At 39.7% G+C, this 13510-nt stretch overlaps 1 protein-coding gene across 3 annotated transcripts in view; it reads left to right on the top strand.

The window, feature by feature from the left end:
• The window catches only part of Septin14 (septin 14), a 34404-nt gene that overhangs the window by 6762 nt on the left and 14132 nt on the right, over positions 1-13510 (top strand). Inside the window, exons 4-6 of one of the 3 annotated variants that reach the window (XM_076839918.2) lie at positions 6069-6255; positions 9337-9495; positions 10361-10363. In XM_076839918.2, coding sequence (XP_076696033.1) covers positions 6069-6255; positions 9337-9495; positions 10361-10363 — 349 coding nt within the window. Of the gene's footprint in view, positions 1-6068; positions 6256-9336; positions 9496-10360; positions 10364-13510 lie in introns of those variants that run through there. The other 2 variants (XM_076839919.1, XM_076839917.2) reach the window with 2 other exon arrangements.

Below are 13510 nucleotides of genomic sequence, written 5' to 3'. Positions count from 1 at the left end.
GTTAGTTTTAGAGAAAGGTGGGCTTCCTGGTGGCTAGTTTAGTGTGTCATAGCGGGGATGTGTGGAGGCTAAGGCCTGCTGATGGTGAGTGCACATTAGACCCCACCCTCTCAGTGGCACAGTGAATGGCTTGAAATCATGAGGCAGCACTAGTTCTGCTAGTCTGCGTCTTTCCCTCCAGAGATGCATGTTCACCAGCACTCCACTGTTGAAGGCTATGAACTGACACTCAAGTTATAACATAAATGGGAAAAAGACTTGGGCAAAATTTAGAGGAGGGGCAGAAGCAGATCGCATGTTGCCTTAAGTAGCAGTTTATATTTGGAAAACTGATGCTGAGAGCCACAGCCGAGTTGGTATGGCCCCCAGCATTTTGCCAACAGTATTGGTTGACAGGCGAGGCATTACTATCCACCTCGGCTGCTACTTTTGAGTTCTCATGGGGATTCCCGGGGATTCCCCGAGAGTTCCCATTGGTTGGGGAAGTGCAGGAGGAGGGATTTCCGGAGGAGATGTTTCCTGTGGCTGGTTCCTGGGCGAGCCACGTGGCGTTAGGGAGGAGTTGCTGGTGGAGTTCAAAAATAAAGTTTGTTCCTGCTTCAGTAGCTCGTGATTTGTGCCCAGCCAAACTGCGGCAAACTAGTATCACCAAAATAATTGATCTGAAAGCATTTAAAAACACTAGTGTTGGTATGCTGAAGGTAGAGGACAGGGTTTGCTGCATTATGGAGGAAGACCCACGCCATCCTGAGGAAGTCGCTTCAGTGCTGCATCCAAATTCTATCCACAAGAGGCTCAAGACACACACCCCATTTCCCACATTTCTACAGTCCAGAAGCCAGAATCAGCCCAACTCCACCTGGGCTCAAGACCATTCTTTCTCTGCCTTTTCTGGCTATGGTGTATGCCTGCCATCTTTTCCTCTATTCCTCCCATTCCTGTTCTACCTGCACATGGCATTGATGAAATCTAGCTTCAGTGGGCTCAGTTTCCTGGTCTCCAGGCAGAGTGCAGGGATAGCTGGGATCCTGCTCTTGTGGACATAACTGGACTTCACATCCTAATGATAAGGAACATTGTGGTGGTGGTGACATTGCTTCTGTGGAACATATGGCACCTCATTTCGGTCTTGGAATGCTTGGTGGGACCCAAGGGATCTCTTTTTGGAGGTCGAAAAATGTGTCAGTGTAATGCCAGATTTGGGGGACCCTAAAAGATCATTGAAAGAAAAGTGACCACAACACTCGGAGCAACCAAGAGATCTTTATTGCAGCAGTGCAACAAAGAGAAAGAAGGAAAGAAGTGGGAGGGGGCAGCTGGGGAAGGCTTTTATAGCCCTTCTGCTGTGCTGCCTAAATCTAACAGGGTCTCTGGGTTTGCAAGCTGCCTTGTTGGCACACAAGGGGGTTAAGTGCTTGGCCTTGAGCGGCAGGCTAGTGTTCAGCCTTGAGCAGGGGGGCGAAGCGCTCAGCCTTGAGCGGGGGCTTGGGCGTTTGGGCTTGAAGCAAACAGGTGATAAAGAACCAGACAGAGGGCTTGAGCGGCCAGGTCATCCTGCAGCTAACTTTGTTTGGCATGCCCTGCAGACAGCTTATTCAGCCTGTCCTGCACTTAACAATCATCAGAAGCTGAATCTGATGCAAGCACACAGAGTCTTTATTGCAAGCTTAAGCCTGGACTCACAACTGTTTCCGATGCAGCGGTTCCGAGGAGTGAGTCCCGGTCCTTTGTTCAGTGAGATTTTATAGTTTTTTTGGATACTCTAAGCATCACACAGCAAATCATTCCATACCGTGGGAAAATCAAACAACTCTTAGCATTGATTACTACATTCATTGGCGGGAACAAGTTGGGTAGGGGTGATTGATTAGTACAAGAGGTGGATTTGTTTGAACTGGTTGGTTTAATCCGTGAGGGGTGTACAAGCTAAACTACATGGTTTCCTAACATGTTATCAATCACCGAGGCTACTTGGGGGGTCACCTGGCATTCCAAGTATTTTCCCTTTCTCCCGCTGATGGTAGTTTCTAGGGGGTTGTTATGGATCTTCATGGTCAGGCATTAGGCCTCAAACATTCTTTGGTCTTTCCAGGCACTAGCGTAACTGAGTCAGAGACACTTGGCACTGCAGATCTCTCCTGTTAACAGACAAACAACTCAGCAGGGTGGCTAGTGCCTAGGAATGCTCTGTGAGTTTTTCCAAGGACAAGGGTCACTTTGGACAGGACTTGAGGTAGAGGCTGGTTTAATTTTTTTTTTTTTTTCTAATTTATAATGGAGTCACATCAGTTTCTCACCAGTAGCTGAGAATCCAAGGTTCAGCTCTGCTCCTACAAAGCAATGGTTTTTGTGGTCCTTAGGCTGGTTTTGCACAGCCTAGTCCAAATTCTAATTTTTGAGCTTGGGGAGCCCCACATCTGCTTGGTCTCCAAAATGATAGTACACATCTCAAGACCTGTATTCTGGGGAGTTGGGGTGAGGGACAGGGATTAGCATTGATTGCCATCCTGGGGCATAGAGAAGCTCTTCACAGCTTGGACCCAGGGTGGACAGTATGGTGGTGACTTGCCTTGGTATGAGGTGTCACTTGTTGAGAGGGGTCTTCAAGTGGAAGCAAGGGAAAGGGATAGGTATGACAGTGGGCCCCAGCATTGACTCTCTTTATGCAGGGATGTGGTGTACAGTAGTTCCCACTGTTGGGCTAGGGTACAGTCTTGGCTTCTGTTGTAGGGCGAACACTGCTGGGCTTTGTAGGCTCCAGCCAATCCTTCAATGGGATTTAGCTAATTTATAGCTCTATCACACACATTGGTGATTGATATGTGTGCACATTTGAAATGATCAGTGCAGTCAAGATAACCACCATAGTCGTCATCTCACATAGTTAATGTGTGCGTGAGGAGAACTTAGGGTCTGCTGTCCCAGCCAACTGCAGGTACATCCCAGAACATGTTACCCATGGTCATCATGCTATGTGCTAGATATCCAGTCTTGGGTGTATGGCAAAGTTAAGACTGATGTATTTACTTATCCATTTCACTCTATTGATACTGCCGGTTACCAGGAGAGTCCTTGCTTATCCCTTTATATCTAAGGTCTTCTTTTGTCTTCCTACATTTCTGTCCTTTATCTTGCTTATTTCCCTCTATCCTGCCTGGGTTGGGAGATCAGGTGGCAAGGCCAAAAGGTGGAAAATAGGTGGGCCAATGGGGAGAGACCTGGGCAGAAAGGGCCTAGGGGGATTTGATTAGCACCTCCCTATTTGCTGGGAGCTACTTCATTAATAGTTCTTTAGCATGGGGACATTAACATTTCAATCTCCCAGGTGTAGTTCTGATTTCTCCGGGCTCAGATCCGACTTCATTTTCTTTATTAGACTCGGTATCAGACCTGATTTATCTAGCTACACTAACTACACATCTTTAAATCTGACTTCACTATCCTGCATATAAATTAGTATTAAAATTATTAGTCCATTTCATATGAAATGTAAAGATACTAAATATGTTATTCATTTATAGTTCTTTTTGTTTTTACCCTGTGTTCAGATAAAGCTGTCTTACATAATTACTGTGTTTTCCTTCCCAATACCTTTCTCTACACTTTATTATTTATTTGATAAAATAGCTTTATTTTTGTATTTTGTACTCTATTTGCTATTTCTCCTACAATTTGGTTGATATTTTAAAAGAGGATATAACTTTTATTTTATTTTTGTTTTCATGCCAGTTATAAAATTCCTAGTATTTTATTTTTTTCTTTTCTTTTTTTTAAGAGAGAGAGAGATAGAGAGACAGAGAGAGAGAGAGAGAGAGAGAGAGAGAGAATTTTAATATTTATTTTTTAGTTTTTGGCGGACACAACATCTTTGTTTGTATGTGGTGCTGAGGATTGAACCCGGGGCGCATGCATGCTAGGTGAGCACGCTACCGCTTGAGCCACATCCCCAGCCCTTTATTTTTTTCTTTAAAATTTTTTTTAAAAAAATTTATTTTCATTATTTGTACATGACAGTAGAATGCATTTAGACACATTGTACACAAATGGGGCACAACTTCTTCCTCTGGCTGAACATTGTTCAGAGTCACTCCAGTAGTGTAATCATACATGTATACACGGTAGTAATGTATGTCTCATTCCACCATCCTTCCCATCCCCACAGCCTGTCGCAATGGGCAAAAGGTGCAACTTAAGCAGTGGAGGGGGAGAAATAAAGAATGTCCACATCTTTTGCCCTTTTCAATGCTTTATTCATCAAATCACTCAATACAATTTCATCTGTAGGTTCTTAATCAAGAAAACGACAATCTTAATGCTAGGCACTGCAATAGACATAATCATTTCACAGCAGACAATTCTAGGTTAATTAATTCACAGCAAACATTTCTAGATTAATTAATTCACAGCAAACAATTCTAGATTAATGAATTCTAAGCATTGCAAACACATTTAATCATGACAGACTTGTGAAGGACTTTCCCTCTGCATGCTAAGTTCATGTGTCAGATCAAAAGTCTCAAGCCTTAGGCTTTAAGTCCAGCAGATGCACACTCAGACTGTGGTGATCAGGTCTGGAACCAAGGCAGGCTTCTCTTGGGGTGGAGCTGGAGGCCGCCTGAGGTGGTGGTCCTAGGGAGAAGTTGTGGCTCTCACCAGGGTCAAGATGTGGCTGTAGAGTTTGAGAGCGGTGAGGACCATGCAGAGGATCAGCAAACGATGACAAGTGATGGGATGTCAGTCCAGGTCCTCATCAGGCTCTCCAGCTTGTGTGCATCAGTATTGGCTGGCTGAATATCTGTTCATTTGCTCTATTATTTATACTAAATTTTGGGGCTTTTGACCCCTCTTTCAATCCTTATCAGTTACCACCGGATTTCTCTGTGACATCATTTTCCCTGGGTTAAAACATCTGGTCTGGTGGTCCCCACCCTGTTCTTTTCTCCTTTCCCTCTTATCAGGTGAGGACAGCCTGCTGGAGGCTTTACTCTGAGTTTATCTGGGTGGGGGGAAATGACTTGTTTGTGTCTGAGGGCCATACTGGAGGGCTCTGTGGGTGTGCCTGGTGAGACTGCAGGTTTCAAACTGGAGTTTTTAAAATGGAGTTGTTAGGCTCAGACCCAAGGCCATCCTCACACAGTCCCTCCCCCGACTATGGAAATTCCTGGTATTTTATTTATTTTATAATAGATATTTCATCAAACCTGGACGCCCAAATTCAAAGCTGTAAAAAGTAGCCTGGCATTTATGTTCATTTTGGCTGGAGGATGGAAGGTGATTCCTCTGCCTTCTTCTCAGTCAGGTTTTCTCATCTTCCCATAGGGAAGTACTGTGGACGTGGGCCTAGTTATTTCCAAACAAAACCCCAAATATTTCTGATATCTGTGTCATTTCCTAAACCTATCCAAACACACCTGATCTATGGGGCCCCCAAATCCTTCCCTCACTCCCTCCTTACTTGGGCCACCTTGGTTTATTTACTTAGTTTGCCCTCTTAAATTCCCCATACAGCAAGTGTGGCTCTTTCAGTGTATTTCTGCAGGTGTAAAAAGCTATTTCAGTCAGGACATATCCGGTTATGTCACATCCAAGCTTTCTTTCCTTGGGCCTCTATCTCATCCTCTTTGGTACCAACCACACTGGGTAACATTTTGGTTTCGGAAATCCACTGGATGTCTTGAGACTGTCTCGGTTTTCTTCAATGTATCTTGGCATTCTGGCTGTTTTGCATTTCTGTGTACATAAACATATAAAAATTTCGTTTCTGATTGGGATGGCATTAAATAGATCGTTTTTCAGTTTAAGCAATGGAAGGCATGGGTCCTGTTTCTGGCATGGAATTGTTTTCTTCTTTTTTCTTTCATCTTTTGAAGCTGGGGATGGAGCTTAGGGACTCCCCAGCCCTGCCCTGTACCACCTAGCCACACCCCTGGGGCTGCCCCAGCCGACTCCTCTTCACGGATGCATAAGGTAGCATAGGATTTAGAGTACATGCTAACTGTTTATGAACTGGTGAAAGCAGATCGGGTTGGTTCCCTCTGTGATCCTGCATCTAAATGACTGTCTTTTAGCTACCAACCCGTGGTCGACTACATAGATGCTCAGTTTGAGGCCTTCCTTCAGGAGGAGCTGCGGATCAAGCGCTCCTTCTTCGAGTACCATGACACCCGCGTGCACGTGTGCCTCTACTTCATCTCTCCAACGGGGCACTCGCTCAAGTCGCTGGACCTGCTGACCATGAAGAGCATCGACAGCAAGGTGTGGTGCGTGGGCAGCTCCCTCGGGCTTCCAGGTTTAAGGTTTATTGTGAGATGATGACATTTGGAAGCATATTGAATGCATGCGAGAGCAGGTTAATAACCTTTTGTTCTAAGGTGTTTGTACTGGTTGGCGGGGATTCAGGCCCCAACACTACAGGCTGGTTTAAGAAGTGGAAGGTCATATCTCCACCTTCCTGGAGGCCACCCACTCCCTGCGGTCAGGACGTCAGCAGCCCTGCTTCCTCTGAAACCTGTCTTCTTGGCTGGCAAGCCTGCCTCTTGATCATCACGATATTTTGGCTGTATGTCCAAGTTTCTTATGAGGACATCTGTCAAATCAGGTTGTATGCTACCACAACAACCTCTTTATTTAATCACCTCTTAAAGCTCTATCTATAATTACAGTCCCATTCTGAGGTACAGAGTGTTGGGGCTTCAGAACATGCATTTAGTGGGGAGAGAAAATTCAATGTTTAATTAATTGCCACTTTAGTTTATGTTCCATATACATTTAATTAATAATCATAAATAGAAGGGGAGATGCATGTAAAAACACAAAATGAAGCTTTAGTTAACATTTTTCTGTGATTAAATTCTAGTTTGGATCCTGTCTGCTTGCCTACATTTTTGAAATTGAGTTTACTGTGTGGTGGTATAAAACAATCCTGTAATCTTTGAGTGGTGCTGCTGGTCATGCATGATTCTGCACACAAGCATTTCCAGAGGGGATTCAGAATGCAAGTCCATGTGTGCATCAGAAAGGAAGTAAAGAGCCAAAAAGACATGCTTTTTCTAGCAAGAGCTTGGGACACATGTGGCTTCATGCTAATAGTCTGCTTATCCACAAGGCTTTAGAAAAGTACTGAGGACATTTATAAGCCCTTTTTATTTGATTAAATTCTCTAACAAGTTTAGTTTAAAATTGTGGAAAATGTTTTATTAGATGAATATAAAAACCACAGCATACAACTCTGTAGTCTTATGGGAGACATGTAATGTGTATGCCAAGTTCACAGCAGGGTTTGGTGGTGTGCACCTGGAATTGGAGTGACTCTGGAGGTGGAGGTGGGAGGACATGTTTGAGGTCAGCCTGGACAACCTAGCACGACCCTGTCTCAAAGTTAGAAAAAATAAAAATGGGCTGTTGACAAAGCTTAGTGGAAGAGCACCCCTAGACTCAACCCCCAGTATGACAAGTAGATTAATAAAGGATAAATCTCCCAGGTTTGCGGTCAGTGCAGGTTTAAATTTAAACACTTGCTTTACTTCGTTAGCTTTCTGTGACCTTGTCTCCAGTGGCTGGGGTTTAAATCACGGGTGGGGGTTTAAAGCTTTTTCATTTCAACATCTGACCCCACCCTGCTAATGAGTGTGGCTTTGGGAAAATTACCACACTCTGATTTCTTCCTCTGCACTATTTGTACAATTCTTATGTGAGAGTATTAAATTTAAAGGTATTTTTTAAAATAGAGAGCATATATATGTGTGTGTGTGTGTGTGTGTGTGTGTGTGTGTGTGTGTATGAATGAAGCTATCTCATCAGTTTTTTTTTTTTTGACTCAGCTCTGGTGAGACATAGTGTGTTTAATTTTATCCAACTGATCAGAGAAAATTCCCTAAATTTGGGTTCTTTTTATCTAAAAAAGTCTTAACTTTTGTTAAGTATTGTTCAGTCTGGATAAAACTTTGTATGTAATCTCAAATAATATCAAGTTAAAGAAATTAAATTTCTGCTGAAATTAAGATCTTCCTCAATTTATTGATTAATAGTACATTCATAGTCTAGGACACCATTTTATATTTAACTCTGTGGTGATCTGTTATTTCAGGCTGTTTTATAGGTACGGGAAATCTCTAGCTTTGACAGGTACAGTTGCTGAACAGATGGGTAAAGATGTCTGTTCATTCCTGGTGTTCCCTTCCAGGTTTTAAGTTCTCTGTGTCATAGTGTGTTTTCTTCACCGAACATGAACACTGGGAATTGCTGACATAGAAAGTTTCCATTTTCATAAATGGATCATTTACTGTCACAACAAAATGTCTTTTCCAAGTTTCTTTACCAACACAAATCCAAAACTTCATTTTAGACTTGAATCTACCTCCAATTATCTGCTCTTTACTCTGGAAAATATTATCTGTAGATATTGAAACCATGCCAAAATTTGAACATCTATGTTATAATATTAAAACCTTGGATTTTCTCCAGGAATTAAAAATGGTATGCTTTGAGAAATCCAGGCAATCTACCTAAAACTGATATTCATTTATTTATACTATATAGGTTTTAACATGTGCAGATATGATTTAACAAGATATTTTAACAGTAATATCATATACTTTTGAATTTTTCATATTGTTATTTCCTACAAAATTTATTTGAATGTAAATACTTGAAGAAATTGTGATCATTTTATATAACTAGGAAAATGCTTTTAAGTAAAAATTCAAACTCAAATATGCAGAAATTTAACTTAAACATGGAAATAATTTCTTTATGCAAATTACAAATGTACATGTTTGTTAGTGAGGTCTTCTCACTCTCTGTCACACACACATACACCCCCCACCTCCCCCCCACACACACATGCAAGATGGCCATTAAAGTTTGGTAACCAAAAAATATCCACATTATTTTCAGGTGGCGTTTGAAAAATATAAGCAAATCTATCTTCAGGGGCATATAGGTAGGACAAGAGTGTGTAAAAATGGGAGACTGATTAATTTGTATCCATGGTGTAGGTGATTGCATGATTGACAGATGAAAGGAAAATTCCATCCTTTCCTCAATTTTAATGAAAAGTGTCTTGCTCTTTTTAAACTCTGTTTAATAAGAAATAAAACTGATAACAAAGTAAACTGTCCATCTGATTCTATCGCTTAAACTTTACTAACTTCAAAAGTGTTGGAAGTGTAAAAGAGTTTAAAAGTGAAATAAGATTGAGACTTTGGGAAACAATTTTGTAAGGAAGAATTGACAGCCAGTGATTATCTAGTTACACAGATTTATTTCCAGAGCCTGCGAGAACTACAGAATGAGCAACAAATATTCAAGGCCAAATTTTGTCTTCCTTCTTTGTAGGTGAACATTATACCATTGATTGCTAAAGCAGACACAATTTCTAAAAACGACTTACAGAAGTTTAAGAGTAAGATAATGAATGAATTGATCAGCAATAACATCCAGATATATCAGTTCCCATCAGACGATGAAACTACCGTTCAAGCAAACTCCTCAACTGTAAGCTCCTAGTTGTTGAATAATAATTCTATGTGTGTGTGTGTATGTGTATGCTGTAGGTTACCACATACCTTTATTTATTTATTTATTTTATGTGGCACAGAGGATTGAACCCAGTGCCTCACACATGCCAGGCGAGTACTCTACTGCTGAGCTCCAGCCCCAGCCCTGTTTTAAAGGTGGAAATGAAGTACTATTTCTGTTACACTATTAGAAAAAGACCATTACCTGTAAATTACAGAGAAAATAAATCATATATACTATATATATATGAAAAATCATATATATATATATATATATATATATATATATATATATATATATATATATTTCTAAAATCCAGAGTGAGGGAATGTTTTATTTTCTTGATTTTGAAAAATTTTGCCAAGAATCAATTAATTTTTAGCATCTTTATTTAGATTTAGTTCAATATCACACAGTTCACCCACTTAATTTCTATAATTCAGAGATATTTAGTTTACTTGCAGATCTATGCAGCCATTTTGACAGATTTAGAACATTTTCATTGCTTTAAAAAGAAATCCCATATCTGTTAGCTCTTCTTCTACCTACCCCTCCCCCCAGCTCTGACCTTTCCTGCCTAGTTCTGAGCAACCACTAACTTACATTGTATTTCCATAGGCAGATTCCTCTGTTTTGAACATTTTATATGAATGGAATCACATATGTCACTTTTGTATTAGTCTTCTTTCATGTAGGACAGTGTTTTAAAGGTCTATCAATGTTGCAGCATGTATTCATTTCTTCCTGTGGCCAAACATCATTGTATGAATACATCACATTTTTACCCATTCATCAGTTGAATGGATATTTGAGTTTATTCCACAATTTGGCTATTAAAAAGAATGTTGCTATGGACATTGGTGCAGAGGTATTTGTGTGGGAATTTTTTAAAAATTAATTAATTTATTTTAATGAGGTATATATGACAGCAAATTGCATTTTGATTCATTGTACACAATTGCTGCACAACTTTTCATTTCTCTGATGTTACACGATGTAGTGTCACACCATGTGTGCAGTCATACATGTACCTAGGGTAACGTGGGAATGTTTTTATTTCTCTTGGGTATGTATTTTGCCTAGTAATAGAGTTGTTGGAAACTATTCAGTCACTTGAAGAATTGCTAGGTTGATTTAAAATATACCTCCACCCACTTATAATCCCACCAGGAGTTACAATTCCTTCATTCCCTTGCCCTGATTGCCACTGTCGGATTTTAGTATAGCTACGCCAGTAGGAATGAAGTGGATACCATCTGTGGCTTCAATTTTTCATTTCCTAAAAACTAAAGATGTAGACCTCTTTTCATAGGCTTATGCATGTTTGTGTATATTCCTGGGAGAAAAGTCTATTCATAGCCTTTGCTCATTTTTAGATTAAATATTTCTTTTTATGATAAATTATAATAATACTTTATCTTTTAATTTCATTCTTTTTTTCCATTGTGATGTGTAATATCATAAGTTATTCCTCCCATCTAACTGAATTTTGGTAGCCTTATTAAACATCTTGAAATCACTAATTCCCCCTGAAGTTCTAGTAATTGCCACTTTACCTTCAGTTTGAGAGAAAACATGTAGTACTTGTCTTTCTATATCTTAATAATAACTTTATATAGTATCTTCTAGTCCCATCCATTTTGTTGCAAATGGCAGAATTTTATTTTTCAATTCTTTTGAAGAATTTAGTTTTTCGAGTGGGTTTTCTTTTTCTTTTAGGTTTTAAGTATTTGAGTTCTTTCTTTTTTGGTTGTTAATCCCATCAGAGGAATCTCTGGCAAGGATTTTCTCCCATTCTGGATGCTCTCTCTTCACATTATTGTTTTCTTTGCTGGGCAGAAGCTTTTTAATTTGATGGCATTCCACTTATTGATTCTTGGTTTTATTTCTTGAGTTTTATGGGTCTTGTTAAGGAAGTTGGTGCTTGTGCCAGCATGTTGGAGTGTTGAGCCTGTTCTCTTCCAGCAGTTGCAGGTTTCTGGTTTAACTCCCAGGTCTTTGCTCCACTTTGATGTGACTTGTGCACGGTGAGAAATAAGGGTCTAATTTCCTTCTTCTACATTTGAATATCCTGTTGCACCAGCACCACTTGTTACAAAGGCAGTCTTGTCTCCAACATATGTTTTTGGCAACTTTACCAAGGATGACATGACTGTATCTATGTCACCGTGTTTTCTATTCTGTTCTGTTGGTCTTTATGTCTGTGTTTATGCCAACACCAGGCTGTGTTTGTTACTAGAGCTCTGTACCATAATTAGAGATTAGGTATTGTGATGTGTTTAGAATTGCTCTTATTTCTCAATATTGCTTTAACCATTCTGGGTCTTTTATTCTTCCACATGAATTTTAGGACTGCTTTCTCCACCCCTGTAAAGAACACTATTGATATTTTGATGAGGATCACATTGAATCTGTATGTTGCTTTTGGTAATATGGCCATTTAAGCAATACTGATTCTGCCTATCCAAGAACAGAGGATGACTTTCCCTCTTTAAGGCCTTCTTTGATTTTTTCTTCAGTATTGTATAATTTTTATTGTAGAAATCTTACTTCCTTGATTAGATTTATTCCTAAATATTATACATGTGTAATATATAATATATATTTATTAAGTGATGACAATTATATATAATATTGCATACAAATATTATAAAGATATGGATACCAGGGATTGCACTCAGAGGCACTCAGCCACTAAGCCACATCCTCAACCTTATTTTATAATTTATTTAGAGACAGAGTCTCACAGAGTTGCTTATTGCCTTGCTTTTGCTGAGGCTGGCTTTGAACTAATGATCCTCCTGTCTCACCCTCCCTGCTCCCAGCTGCTGGGATTATGTGTGAGCCACTGCGCTCAGCTAAATATTTTATATTTCTGAGGCCATTGAAGATGAAATTGTTCTTCCAATTTCCTTTTCAGCAGATTCATTATTGGAGCAAAACAAAGTGATTGATTTTTGTAAGTTGATCTTGTGTCCTGCCATTTTATTGCATTTCTGGTGGAGTGTTTTGAGTCTTCTAAGTACATGATCATGTCATCAACAAACAGAGATAGTTTGACTTCTTCTTTTTCTGTTAAATTTCCTTCTCTTTTTTAAAAACTTTTTTTTTTTGTAATTGTAGATGGACAGAATGCCTTTATTTTATTTATTTATTTTTTATGTGGGGTGCTGAGGATGGAGCCCAGTGCCTCATGTATGCTAGGCAAGTGCTCTGCTACTGAGTCCCAGCCTCAGCTTCATTTTTCTTCTCTTATTTGATTGCTCTGGCTAGAATTTTTAAAAAATTTTTAATTTGTTCTTTTTAGTTATACATGACAGTAGAATATATTTTGACATATCATATATACATGGAGTATAACTTTCCATTTTTGTGATTGTACATATTGTGGAGTTGTATTCATATATGTATACATACATGAACATAGGAAAATTATGTCAGATTCATTGTATTTATTTCTCATTCCCATCCTTCCTCTCTCCACCCTATACAATCTGCTGAACCTCCACTCCTTCCCACCACCTATTGAGAGAGTCAGCATCCACATGTCAGAACATTCAGCCTTTGGTTTTTTTTGGGGGGGATTGGCTTATTTCACTTAGCATGATATTCTCCAACTCCATCCATTTACCTGCAAATGCCATGATTTTTTTCTCTTTTAATGCTGAGTAATTTCCATCGTGTATGTTCCACATTTTCTTTATACTTTCATCTGTTGAAAGGCACCTAAGTTTGTTCCATAGCTTAGCTATTATGAATTAGGCTACTATAAACATTGATGTGGCCATGTCACAATAGTCTGCTGATTTTAAGTCCTTCGGGTGTAAGCCTAGAAGTGGGATAACTGGGTCAAATGGTGTTTCCAGTCCAGGTTTTCTGAGTAATCTCCATGCTGATTTCCATAGTTGTTACGCCAATGTGCAGTCCCAGCAGCAATGTATAAGTGAAACTTTCCCCCCACATCCTTGCCAACATTTATCATTACTTTTAT

Source organism: Callospermophilus lateralis, chromosome 19, assembly GCF_048772815.1.
Source record: "Callospermophilus lateralis isolate mCalLat2 chromosome 19, mCalLat2.hap1, whole genome shotgun sequence".
NCBI classification, from domain to species: Eukaryota; Metazoa; Chordata; class Mammalia; order Rodentia; family Sciuridae; genus Callospermophilus; species Callospermophilus lateralis.
The sequence above is the reverse complement of the archived record's forward strand: the minus strand, read 5'-3'. Positions and strand labels throughout refer to the sequence as shown.